General features: G+C 50.3%; 2 protein-coding genes across 2 annotated transcripts in view; one reads left to right on the top strand and one right to left on the bottom strand.

The window, feature by feature from the left end:
• DPCD (deleted in primary ciliary dyskinesia homolog (mouse)) overlaps positions 1-162 on the bottom strand; it is a 7,304-nt gene extending 7,142 nt beyond the window's left edge. Inside the window, exon 1 of the mRNA XM_010193060.1 lies at positions 43-162. Coding sequence (XP_010191362.1) covers positions 43-162 — 120 coding nt within the window. The remainder of the gene's footprint in view (positions 1-42) is intronic.
• A 1,523-nt stretch (positions 163-1,685) lies between these two features.
• Positions 1,686-11,438, top strand: POLL (polymerase (DNA directed), lambda). Its single transcript, XM_010193059.1, has 8 exons — positions 1,686-1,800; positions 2,062-2,356; positions 3,022-3,190; positions 6,233-6,556; positions 7,145-7,318; positions 8,286-8,414; positions 10,439-10,607; positions 10,985-11,438. The coding sequence occupies exons 1-8, from the start codon at positions 1,686-1,688 to the stop codon at positions 11,347-11,349; spliced, it is 1,740 nt and encodes a 579-aa protein (XP_010191361.1). The 3' UTR covers positions 11,350-11,438.
• The last annotated feature ends 523 nt before the right edge of the window (positions 11,439-11,961 follow it).

The raw sequence follows: 11,961 nt of genomic DNA, 5'->3' as shown, positions 1-11,961 counted from the left end.
GCTCTGGTGGCCGCCGCCCGGCCCCTCCAGCCCGCTCGGCACCGCCATGGTGGCCGGGGACCCGTCGCCGCGGCAACACGGATACTTCCGGTCGCCAACCGGAAGGACTTCCCGCCGCTCCGGCCCGTAGGTGAGATCGGGCCTTACCCCGGGACCCGTCATCCGCCCTCGTTTCCTGGCTGTGGGGAAGCTCTCGCGCTACGTCTGGTTTTGGGGGGGGAAGGGGGGCCTTCTCCTCCTCGGGGCTGGAGGCGTGGGGGTCTGCTTTTTGGGGGCCGGGGGGCCCCAGCCCTCTCGCCGCGCCTCCTCAGGCCGGGGGGCGGAGGGGCTCCCGGCTTCCTTGCCTGGGCCTCGGTCCCCGCGGTTCCGGACCCAACTGCGAGGTTCCGGGGGATTCGTTTCCCGCCCCCGAAGTTTTGGGTGCCGCTCGTCCTAGAGCGAGCTGGGTTGTTGGTGGTGAAGCCTTCACGGCCTGAGGGTGCTGGCAAGGCAAGCAGGATACTTGGCACGAGTGTCTGGTCTTAGGTGAGTTAAAATACTACCTGGAAAAACACTCTTCCAAGCCCTGAGAAGGTCTTAGGAACCTAGAAGCTTGGGGTCTTTTCCCTGTCTAATAGAAAGTATTACTGTTTTGAGAGGGGTTGTTTTGGTCAAAATGTCCTGAAATCGTGAACATTCCTCTGAAGCTGAGTTTTAGAAATGTATCAGGGTTTCTTTTCCCTCAAAGCTGAACCTCTTCCTCATAGAAGCAAAGACTTGAGTCCAGCTCTGGGTTTGTCTTTCCAGAGGATTGTGTTTAATGCCAGGATGAGAAGGTGACCCTAGAGAGAAGACACAGCCAAGTGGGACCATTTTCAACTCTTCCAGGCTTAACCTGATGGGTTTGTTCTGGTTTGTGTGTGAGAAACCTCTAAGCAAAACATGATGTGCTGCACAAAGAGGAAACCTTCAAGTTGGCATCGACTTAATGCTGCAGCTGGGTGGACAAGGCTGTTGGGATATACAGCGATTTGAAGGTTTGTTTGGGCTACAAAGAACCAAACTTATTGCTAGCCTGGGCCAGTAGTTAAAGCTCCAAAGTTTGCTTTTGGAAGGCTTGTGGTGGTAAAACTACAGTTACGCCCATATTGAACTTGGCTAGTTAATCTTTATTAATCAGCTATTTCCAGCTGAAGCTGGGTTGGGGGTTTTCCTCCTGTGGCTGTATGGAACCTGGTGTCAATCAGCTGCTTTATCTCTTCTCATCCTTGACTGCATTTCAGCCCTGGCAGGAGAGGCATTTTCCTCTTGGGAATGCGCTTAAGAAATACCTGGGAAATAAAGGTACCATACCTGCTTATGTTGACTGAACAGGAAGGAGGTCCAAAATGTTAAAGCAGTTGAATACTTCCTATTATAAGAACTCAGCTTTAGTGGTTTCTAAGGTATTCAAGCAGGATTTTCTTAAGTAGCTTTTTGGTGGTTTCTAACTTTGGTTTTTCTGACCTTGTGGGTTGCAATTCTTGTTTCTAGGTGCCTTCCTCAGGGCAAATGTTTTTGGAAGGCAACAACAAAAAAAAGAACTCCAAACCAACAAAGACAGTGAGCAAAATCTTAAGTTGTTGTGATTGTGTAACACTGTTCTAAGCAACCTCCCTCTTTCTTATTGGTATTCTGCAGTTGCAACCAAACTTCCCACCAGGCCTATGGAGCCACGAGGGATTGTCAAAGCCTTTCCCAAGAGGAAGAAAGTGAGGGATGACTCGGGGAAAAGTGTCCCTCCAAAGATCTCTAAAGAGGAAGGAACAGAGATACCTGAGGGTAAGTCCTGCATGCTCACGATGTGGAATGTTATGCTCCTACCTCTGCTTGTTATCTGGAGGTGCTGTTCCCCCAAAGACTCTCTCTGGCCCCTACGTGTGTTTTCTGATCATGACCAGCTTGCTTTGCTGTGTCCAGCTGGTCCCCCACAAAGACTGCCACTGTTGGTGCCATCAAGTCCTATGGGAGATACGTAGCCCTGTTGGTTTGGGACACTGTTTCTCTTGTCACTGAGTTCCTGCCCCTGTGTTTCCTCAGCAGATTGGCTGAAACCAGTCACCGCCTATGTGTTGCAAGCTGGCATCGGCCAAGCCAGGGCGGATATCTTCCACAAGCAGATTGTCCAGAATGGGGGTGTTGTGCATGACCAGCTCTCCTCAGAGGTGACACACGTCATTGTGGCTGAAGACATGGACTGTGATCGGGCCTTTCGGCTCCTCAAATTAACCAAACTACCTTCAGGATTGCAGCTAGTGAAGGCATCCTGGCTAAGTGCTTGTATTAGAGACCAGAAGCTGCTGAGTACCGCTGGCGCTGGTGTCTTTATCCCTCACAGGTATGCAAACGTCATTCCTCCCTGCAATGCTTCTGTCCTAAACTGAACAGCACTAGAATTTGATCTCTGCTCAAATCTTGGACTGCAGCTCCTTGCAACTCCTGTGGGCATGACTCAAAGTCATTTTTCCCCATACAGACTGTGAAATATAGTGACCTTGTGATGAGTTGCCATTCTGCAGGGTAGCAAAACATAGAATAGAGCCCAGAAGTGCTAGCAGGATTTTTTTCACTTGCTACACGTGCTAAAGGCACTATTTCCGAATCCATAAGTGATAACAAGGAGGTTTCTTTTGAAAATGCTGAGGATTAAATGCTGTTTCTTACTTACTGCAGATGAAAAGTAGAGAGACAACTGACAACTAGGCACAAGAGGAAATAAGGAACAGAGCAGCAGGCAGCCACAGGTTAGAATCAAAAGATTTTTGGCGAAGTTTTGGAGAACGAGTCTAAGAGTGAGGTAGATAAGAGTGAAAGTTTCAAGTCAGAGAGGTGGATGGAAGTTGGGAGATTGAGCCAAAACCAGAGGTATTAATCTGTTATCTGAGACAGTACAATTCAGATTGTTTGCTCCATCCCAAAACGTGCAGAAAGAATTTCTCATTCAAACTTCTGGTGCCTGAGAAGTCCTCCTCCTCCTGTGCTAAGGCATCTGATCCATGGCAGGTACCTGGAGGAAGAAGAACTGCAGAAAGAACAGCAGCAGCAGGTCCCCAGCAGTGAAGAGGTCCAGCCCTCAGCAGAGGAGGGAGCAGTGAAACCAAATACCAAAGCGCGGGTGGAGGATTCCTCGCAGCGAGGCCTGGGCACCCTTGGGCAGCAGCAGCTGACTGAGGTGAGGCTTCCCACAGACCCTTCTCCTTGTGAACAGATCGTGCTTGCTGCATTTCCTGGCTAAGAGCATCCCTGCAGGGGTACAATGCCATATTTTCTCAGCAAAGGGAAGGCGTTTGTTGTTTCAGTGGGATGGTGCTGGCAGACTCAGGCTGTGGACATCATTACTGCTTCTCTTTGTCCCTTTTAGGTGCTAAAAGTAGAAAAAACACCTCTTTAAATTCCTGTCCCCATTAGAACATTTCCAGCTGAAGCAGTATTGGTGCTCTGATCAGATCAAGTCTCACTACGGTGATCACATTTCCCCTGTGTCCTTTTGAGGAATATTCCCTGGCTGAGAATATCTCCCTTTCAGGAACCTGTCTCTGATATTTCATCCTGCCTGAGCTGTACTGACCCATTCTCCACTCCTTGGCAAGCACCCTGTTAAAACACATGCGTAGTGGATCAGGTTGCCACTCAAATGATTGTGGTGGTGTGCTTAAAATATCTGTGTTGGGTTATTAATGGTGTTCGTTGTGAGTCAGCTTCGCTGACCTGCTGTTAACTTTCTTTCCTTTCTCTCTATTTTTTGCTCGAGTTTGCTAATTTCTCTTTGGGCATTGACATCATTCGAATCTATCTGTAGCAAAGGTACCCCAGACCTCATAGAGCAGTAGCTGCCGTGCTGGCATCTGTTTTCTAACACAGTCACAAAGTTTGTTTCCTAAAACCCTGTAGTTACTCCCTAACTGACAGCCCACTGAGGGCTCCTTTGTTTCAGGCTTTCTCTTGAATATGCGTAGGGGAAGGTCTTTTTTCCCCAGACTGATTACCCAGTGTGCTATAGGCAGAGCTGGCTGCTTCTTAACTGCATCACCTTTGCAGTTACCCCATCTTTGCTGTTTCTTGTAACTCTAATTTAGTGGCATTTGTTATTAACAAATCTCACACTTGGTGGGAGAAAGGATCTTTTGTATTGTTACAGATCCTGTGGTATCTGCCCTGCTTTCTGCTCTCTTACTTTGGGTAGTCAGACAGCTACCAGAGTCTGAAGCATTACTGCCTTTTCTTTTAAATCTCCTCAAGCAACGATATTTCCTGTTAGTCTTTATACAAAAGCAATATTTGTAGACACTTCAGTAAAATACTGTGTCCCAAGCTGAGGACTATGGGAGTTTGGGGAGGAGAAGAGAATGCACGGGATACGCTTTAAAGACAGTACCAACTGCTTTTAAGACCCAGCTACAACAGTAAAGCTGCACCTGAAATCTCAGCTTAGAAGTAGCCTCCATTTAAGCATGGAGTCTTTTCTAGCTTGGATGGATGTTTTTTTCTCTAGGAGATGGTGTGTGTGCCAGTGTTTCATACTGAACAGGAGCTGCTCTGGGAGCTCTGCATTTGGATGTAAACTCCTGTGAGGAAACCTTGTTATCAGACTGTAGCAACCACTGTTTGACTGGCATCTGGATGCAGTAGCCTTTGCAAGCCGTGCTGGTTATTCCCTGACTGAACCCTGGCCTCCCTCTCAAGTGGCGAATTGCCTTGGGTACTGGGCTTCAGCTGCTACCCTATCTCCTGTGCTGTGCTCCAGACAGACCATGCACATCCCAGTCTCACCCAGCTCTAGTTGGGTAGGATTCTGGAGGATCTTAGAAGCTAATGGGACTAGTTGGTTCTGCACATGTGGTTGTAAAGAGTCCATCAGCTTTGTTGGCAAACGTGAAGGGTCGGGGATTTATGTGCTATTTTACCTATGTGATATGGCTGGCCAAGAGGATGGGAATTGCGTGCTCCAGCTGCAGAGTTGTTTGCATTGTGCTTGCCTAACATGCTCCTTACATTTTTTTTAAGGAGCTTACTAACCGATCTGAACACTCTGAGGCTTTGCTGCCCTTATAGGTAACAGTGTCTTAAGGGAGTTGCGTTTCAAGGCAAATACAACAGCTTTAGTCTATCAAGTCCTCAGTCTGACCTAGTTTTCAGAGTTACAAAACAAGATCACAAAAGGGAAACATCCTGCCTGTTCTGCTTAAAGACTTCAGCTCTGTATGTTGCAGGAATTGTGTCTCCAGACCTCCTTAGCCAGCAGAACCGGGGGTTGTTAGGATATGGCTCTGACTTAGGCTGATGCTCTGCAGAAACTTGTAGCAGGACTTGTGTGGCACATGTAATTGCTGGACTGATCCCAAAGAGCCCTGTGCCATTCAGGGTTACTTCCACAGTACAGGAGCTCTTGGATCTTCCTGGACTGCTGTGTTTGTACATCGGGAAAGAGGGGGACCCCAGTGAGTAAAGCAGTCTACAAAGCCTCTGTGTGCCTTCCCACTTCTATCCCCTTTTGTTCATTACCTGAAGCCAAGGCTCATTGTTTCTTAAGTCCACACAGAGGCATCCTAATGCTGAGGGTATCAGCAAATGTATACATTGGTTCTTTCTTCTGTCACTGAGGAATGTGGAGTCCTTTGTGTCATTCCTTCCTTCCCCTTTTCTCTTGCAGATAGCCATAGGGAAAATGGGGGGGTTGTAATTTACTACCGTGTTAAGATTTGTGTCATGAAAACAGAGTCCAGTGTGTATCTCCTGTGATCTGCGTCATGGGATGGAAGATGCAGAGACTGAATGTGAGATGTGTGTCTGCAGCCACCCGACCAGCCAAAGGTTTCCCAATGGGAGCAGGAAGTCAGGATCTCCCCCAGCCAGGGATTTCAGCATTGTCTTACCATGCTGCTGGCAGCAGTTGCTCATGTATCCAGTGTCTTACCTCGGAGCTTGGCTATAGGAGGTGTGTGTGTGCTCGGCTCACAGGTGAACAGCAGTTTCTCGTCTCCTGTGCTTTGTGAGAAGTGCATGTAGCTTCAAGGGGTGCGTGCCTAGCTTGGGGCAAGAAGACCTATAGTGGGCATATAACCAAAAGCTTCTGGAGACAGCAATTTGAGCACTGCATGCCCTGGAGGTTGGTTAGTGCTCTGACTTCCTGCTCTCAGGAGCAGCCTGTGCCAAGGGGACATATGTGAGGCATGCACTTATTCTCACATGGCTGCTTTTCTACCTATCCCTAAAGAAAGTCTCTGATGATGAAGACAGTGAAGGAGAAGATGCTGGTGTCACCCAGGGAGATCTGGAAGCATTGATTTCTGGCCACTACCCCGTGAAATCATCAGAGGAGACCAGTGACAGCTCTTCTGCAGTGGGCCAGCCTGCCAGCAAGTGGGTTTGTGCCCATTCCTCCAACAGCAAGAAGGAGAATCACAACCAGTGCATCACAGAGAAGCTGGAAGTGCTCGCAAAGGCCTATTCTGTCCAGGGGGACAAGTGGAGAGCTCTGGGCTACTCCAAAGCCATCAATGCACTCAAGAGCTACCACAAACCAGTCACCTCCTACCAGGTAAAACACCTTCCCAGGGTGGTGGAGCAGGGAGATAGACCCAACATCCTAGCTCTGTTAAGAGCCAGATTAATTTTGTATGTGGAATAGCTTATCTTCAGACCTTGGTAATTCCCTCCTGTGGTTTTGATAGAAGTTGTGGAGCAAGTGCAAGTTGTATTTATTGACCGTCTGTGGTGTTTTCAGTTGAGCAGAAAAGGGGAGTCTGAGTCTTTTAGGGCCAGGTCTGAGCACCCATGAGATAAATATCTTCTCTAGGGTCAATGTAGGGACGTTCCTTTTAAACGTCAGCAACTGCCACCATTGGAGATATTATATAAAACTAACTGGATCCAGGCCTGATTGGTTGTGTCAGTCCAGCCATTCAGTGTGTATTAGTCTTTCAGTCCTTATGTGCATTCTTGTCCTTTTCCATTTGACATTGAATTGCTGTAGCCTATGTAACCTGGCCTAGAGAAGAGCAGCAGTCAGAACTAGTCCTCCCACTTATCAATCACTCATCAAATGGCTGACCAGGCTCAGTGATAGCAGCTCCCTAGTTTGTCTGTAGTCTTTGCTTTTCCAGTAGTGGCTCTGGTTTCTTGCTAGGAAGCCTGTAAAATCCCTGGGATTGGGAAGCGAATGGCAGAGAAGATCCTGGAGATCTTGGAGAGTGGGCATCTGCGCAAGCTGGATCACATCAGTGAGAGTGTTCCTGTGCTGGAGTTGTTTTCCAACATCTGGGGAGCAGGGGTCAAGACAGCTCAAATGTGGTACCAGCAGGTAAGTTCAGTGCCTTACACAAGAGGTTCTCAGACCAGAGTTTGAAGACTGCTGCTGAGTGCAGGAGAATTACTTTCACAAATTGTTTCCAACTGCCAATATCCACAGAGTCCATTTGAGTCTGGATTTATGAGAGGAGCTATGAGGCTGGATCCCACTGTGGGTGTGTTTGAGGAGAATGGAATGCTCCTAGCTGAGACCTGAGTTTGAGTGGAGGATAGACAACAGAGGCAGGCAATAGGTGGAGTAGGGGACACACTGGCCTCTTCTGTTAGCATCGCTGCTTGGAGCTCACTCACACCGCTCATTGCAGTGGCACTGGTAAGAGCCAGGCTTAAGCCAGGACATCTTGATTGTGAAAGCTCCTGATCCAGTTGTTGGCCTGGCTGGCTCCTGTAGCTGTCAGAGCATCTGTCTGCCTTGTCTGGCAGTTGAAAAAATGAAGTTTTGAAAGTAATTTTGAAAAAGTAATTGTGCCAGTGTGAGCAACCCAGGCCACTGAGTGGGTTCTTCTTTAAAGAATTTGTTTCCTGAGCACAGAGCTAATGATGCCTGGCTTTCCTGTAATGTTTCATTTGTGCCTGGATTCTTTGCTATCTTAAAAATATGATTGTGCTCATACTGTGGGCTTTCATTGGGATATTCTGGGTGGTGGTCCTTTACCTGTATAACTTGTTTTCCTTCAGGCTGTAGGAACACAGTGCCTTAAGAACAGTAGCCTTCTGTCAGGTTTAGTTAAGACTCAAGGTCATTGTAGGGTGGAGATTAGGTGTGTGTGGGTAGTGGAATTGCCTAAATCCCTACTTTTAGGAACCAGGCCCTAAGTCATCACTACATGTGATCTCAGAAGCTGTGGCAGGCCTGGACTTGAGACAGGTTAAATAGAATCTCCCCAAATCTTGTTTGAAAGTATTTGAAGAGCAGAGTCTCGGTAGATGTCTGAATATCATCACATGGTCTGCATTAGGGTTTCCGGACGCTGGATGATATCCGCACCAAGGCGACTCTCACCAGCCAGCAAGCTGTGGGGCTGAAGCACTACACGGATTTCCTGGAGCGCATGCCTCGGGAGGAAGCTGCAGAAATAGAACAGACCGTGAGTAGCTCGGCCCTGGGCCCTCAGAGTGGAGTACCTGCTGGGACCTGACATGAGGGTGCATGCTGTGGAAATGTCCCTTGCTGTTATAGCTGAACTCAGTGCCTGGAGGACCCTTTTTGGGCATGAGCACACAAGGCACCTACTTAGCCCCATAGGAAGATTCAGTTTAAGTGCCTGGCAGAAGGAGGATACTTCACAGGTGTCAGTTCTACACACTGCTTTGTAAAAGGCTGCATGTGGCCTGGTGGGATGAGCAGGTTTCCAGCTCCTCTTTCCTGCCTCTCTTCTTCTCCAAGATACCTGGTTTCAGCTGATGCCCCTAAGCTGCCTTCCTGGTGCTGCTTTTCCAAAGGAAGCTGTGAGCACCCTTTGAGCTGGTTGTCAGTGGGGAGACTGAGCATGGATATCCCTGCTGGAAGTGAAGGGGATTCAGGCTGCAGATGGGTGCTGCTTGGTCTGCTACACCATTGCACTCCAGGATTATGGGGTGCTAAGCCAGTGTACCCTAATGTAAGCAGAGAGCTTGGGGTTCACACCATCATTGCTGCCCCTGTGCTCTCTGATCACCATGGAAGCAGCAGCCAGCGTGACCCTGTCACTCGGCCACAGGGCCTGGCCACAAAGAATACACTCCTGCCAGGCTCCTGCTGGGGTGTCAGTCCTGTGTGCTGGATTAGCCATTTTGGTGGTGAGTGGTCCCTTTCCCAGGCAGGCTGGGTCGAGGAACTGGCTCTTGGGAGTGGGTCTATTGTTACCTTGATGGGATTACTGCGCTCCCCTCCATACACACGCATGCACCTCTGATCCAGGCCCAGGAGAGAGAATGAGGGATTAGTTACTGTCTGTGCTGCCTGTCACAGTGAGATCTGAGGAGCTTTTAGGCGCTCGGGTGGGACTGGGAGTTTTCTAGAAATCTTCATTTAAAGCCAGAAGGGGGGCAAGGACACCAGAGGAGGGCTTGCTCCGCATGAGAAAGGCTTGTGGCTTCTTGGAGCACCTCTGGGGCAAAGGTTAATGGGTTTATCTCTTGCTAATGAAGGATGATCCCGAAGAGTGACAAGGGGCTGTGAGCATGGACACTGCCTTCCTGAACCCCAGCCTCTGTGATGGCCTCATCACAGGGAATTGCTGAGCCCCTGATTATTTGCTGCCAGCAGAATGATTGGCACAATCAGACCAAGATTACTTTACTCCTGTCCAAGGACTTAGGAGCCTTTCTTAAGCATTTAATGAATGAAGCCATCAGAATTAGCACTGTCTATGCAAAATGGGAGCTGGGGTCCAGCCTGGAGGTAGCTGCGTTACGGGAAGTTCTGGTTATAAGTGTCTGATTGCTGGCAGCGGCATGTTGGCATCCATTCGGTCTGAAATGCTGTGACTTTTGTGGGGTTTTTTCTGGGTCATGAAGCCCAGCTCTCCTGCAAAGGCAAGAGCTTCTGGCAGGAGTGGGCTTCAGGGAACACTTGCAGATTTTCTGCTGTCTTGGGTCCTGCTGCGGAGACTGATGAGCCCATCTCTGCTTATGAAATAGGACCTGTGACCATCTTGTGTTGAACTGATTCTCTCTGTAGGCAGAGCTGGTAAGCATTGCCCTCCTGATCCACGGGAGAGCTGAAGAACATCTTCTCTCCTGCTGTCTCAGACACTGAAGGCTCTGAAAGATTGTGCTGTACTTTGCCTCCTCAGCATTGCTGCATCTTCATTCTTGTCCCAGTCTAGCTCCAGCCCAATGCCCCTAAGAGCTGGTGACTGATGGTAACACCATGGTAGATCATTGTATTGCATGGCAGCCTGCTGGGCATTTACAGGACTGGCTTGGAGGCCACCCCAGCTCATGTGGCTCCTGACATGGCCAGCTTCCTTGGTGGAGCAGTTTGCCACGCCTGCCAAGTATCTGCTCTGTATTGATACCCTGGAGCCACAGGGCAGGCTGCAAAGCAGGCACAAGATCCTTTGCTGTTTGGTGGAAAGAGCATGAGAGACTGATCTCTGACTCCTCGTCCCTCTTTCTCCTCTTGGAGGTCAGACAAGCTGCCTTGGCCCTGAAGCCTGGGCTCGTGTGTGTGGCATGTGGCTCCTACCGTCGAGGGAAGTCCACCTGTGGAGATGTGGATGTGCTGGTCACTCACCCAGATGGGCAGTCTCACCGTGGGGTGTTCAGCAAGCTGCTTGACAGCCTCCACAGGAGTGGTAAGAGGCCTGGGGACTGTCACCTGGTGCTCAAAGCTGTTCTTAGCATGGCCACACTGGGGAGGTAATGAGGTGGATGGCCTTCATTGAAGGACAGGTGATCACTTTTCCTAAGAACAGGACTTCTTGTAAGTCCTTAAAGTGTTGCCCCTGGTCCTGGCCCTGCTCCAGTGGCAGCTCTGCAGCCAATGTTAAGAAGGGACAGGAGCATGGCTGCTTCTGTCTGCGTGAGGCTGTCAGGGCTGGAGCTGGCTTGCCCTTGGGGTCCCACAGCCCATTATGAGATGCCTTAGCTGTGGTCTGGACAGTGGGGCGTTCGGAGGATGGGGTGTCACTCTCTGCCATTCAGCTCCTCTCTGCCTGTTTCTTCTCCCCAGGCTTCCTTACGGATGACCTGGTGAGTCAAGAGGACAATGGTGATCAGAAGAAGTACCTGGGGGTGTGCCGCCTCCCTGGGCCAGCCCGGCGTCACCGCCGGCTTGACATCATTGTGGTGCCTTACAGTGAGTTTGCCTGCGCCCTGCTCTACTTCACCGGCTCTGCTCACTTCAACCGCTCCATGCGGGCCCTGGCTAAGACCAAGGGCATGAGCCTCTCGGAGCACGCCCTCAGCTCAGCCGTGGTGCGAGGCCCTGGAGGCGTCAAGATGGCACCTGGCCATACTCTACCCACTCCCACCGAGAGAGACGTCTTTGTTCAGCTGGGGCTGCCGTACCGGGAGCCCTCAGAACGAGACTGGTGATACCCAGTTGTCACCCCACACCCTGAGCCTACTGCCACGCTGCTGTTTTGAAGGGTGCTGGTTTCTCTGGTGCTGCTCTGTGGTGACTGCAGGATGGGGAATGTATCCCAGCACACAGGGGCTCCTCACAAGCGCAGGGCCTTGCTGTTCGCAGAGCTGCGTGGCTTCACTCAGCAGAGGCCATGGGCTGGAACCACACTGGAAGTGCTGCCCAATGCCACAGGCAGCCCTTGGCTACCAAAAGGGCTTGCTGCCCATCAGCTATCATGGCCTTGCTCTCCCTGGGGAAGCTTTATAAGGCTGGGTTGCAGAGCCTTATGATCCAGCCCCCTCCCAGTGCTTGGGGACAGGGGAAGTGGGGTGTGTCTTGCCCTCTGTCTGTGCACAAACACCCCAAAATCTCTGGCCTGAGCTGTGTATGAAGGCAGCCAGGGTCTGACTTGGCCCTGGAACAGGGCTTTCCCCTTCTCACTGCTGCTGGCAATTGCTACTGTGGGAATTGTGCAGGGTCCCCTTGTACTGCTGGCTGTGTGCTCCCTCCATCTGAGCTGACTTGTGTCCTCTGGTGGGTCTCACTGCACGGGGCTGGAATGCTGTGACTGCCACCAGCTT

The sequence above is a fragment of the Mesitornis unicolor genome, unplaced genomic scaffold (assembly GCF_000695765.1).
Source record: "Mesitornis unicolor isolate BGI_N332 unplaced genomic scaffold, ASM69576v1 scaffold39459, whole genome shotgun sequence".
Lineage (NCBI taxonomy): Eukaryota > Metazoa > Chordata > Aves > Mesitornithiformes > Mesitornithidae > Mesitornis > Mesitornis unicolor.
The sequence above is the reverse complement of the archived record's forward strand: the minus strand, read 5'-3'. Positions and strand labels throughout refer to the sequence as shown.

Bases quoted from the DNA above. Each gene is read 5' to 3' on its own strand.
- POLL (XM_010193059.1), top strand. From the start codon at position 1,686: ATGGAGCCACGAGGGATTGTCAAAGCCTTTCCCAAGAGGAAGAAAGTG. The intron at 1,801-2,061 runs GTAAGTCCTGCA...TTTCCTCAGCAG, and splicing joins AGGAACAGAGATACCTGAGG to ATTGGCTGAAACCAGTCACC. The intron at 7,319-8,285 runs GTAAGTTCAGTG...GGTCTGCATTAG, and splicing joins CTCAAATGTGGTACCAGCAG to GGTTTCCGGACGCTGGATGA.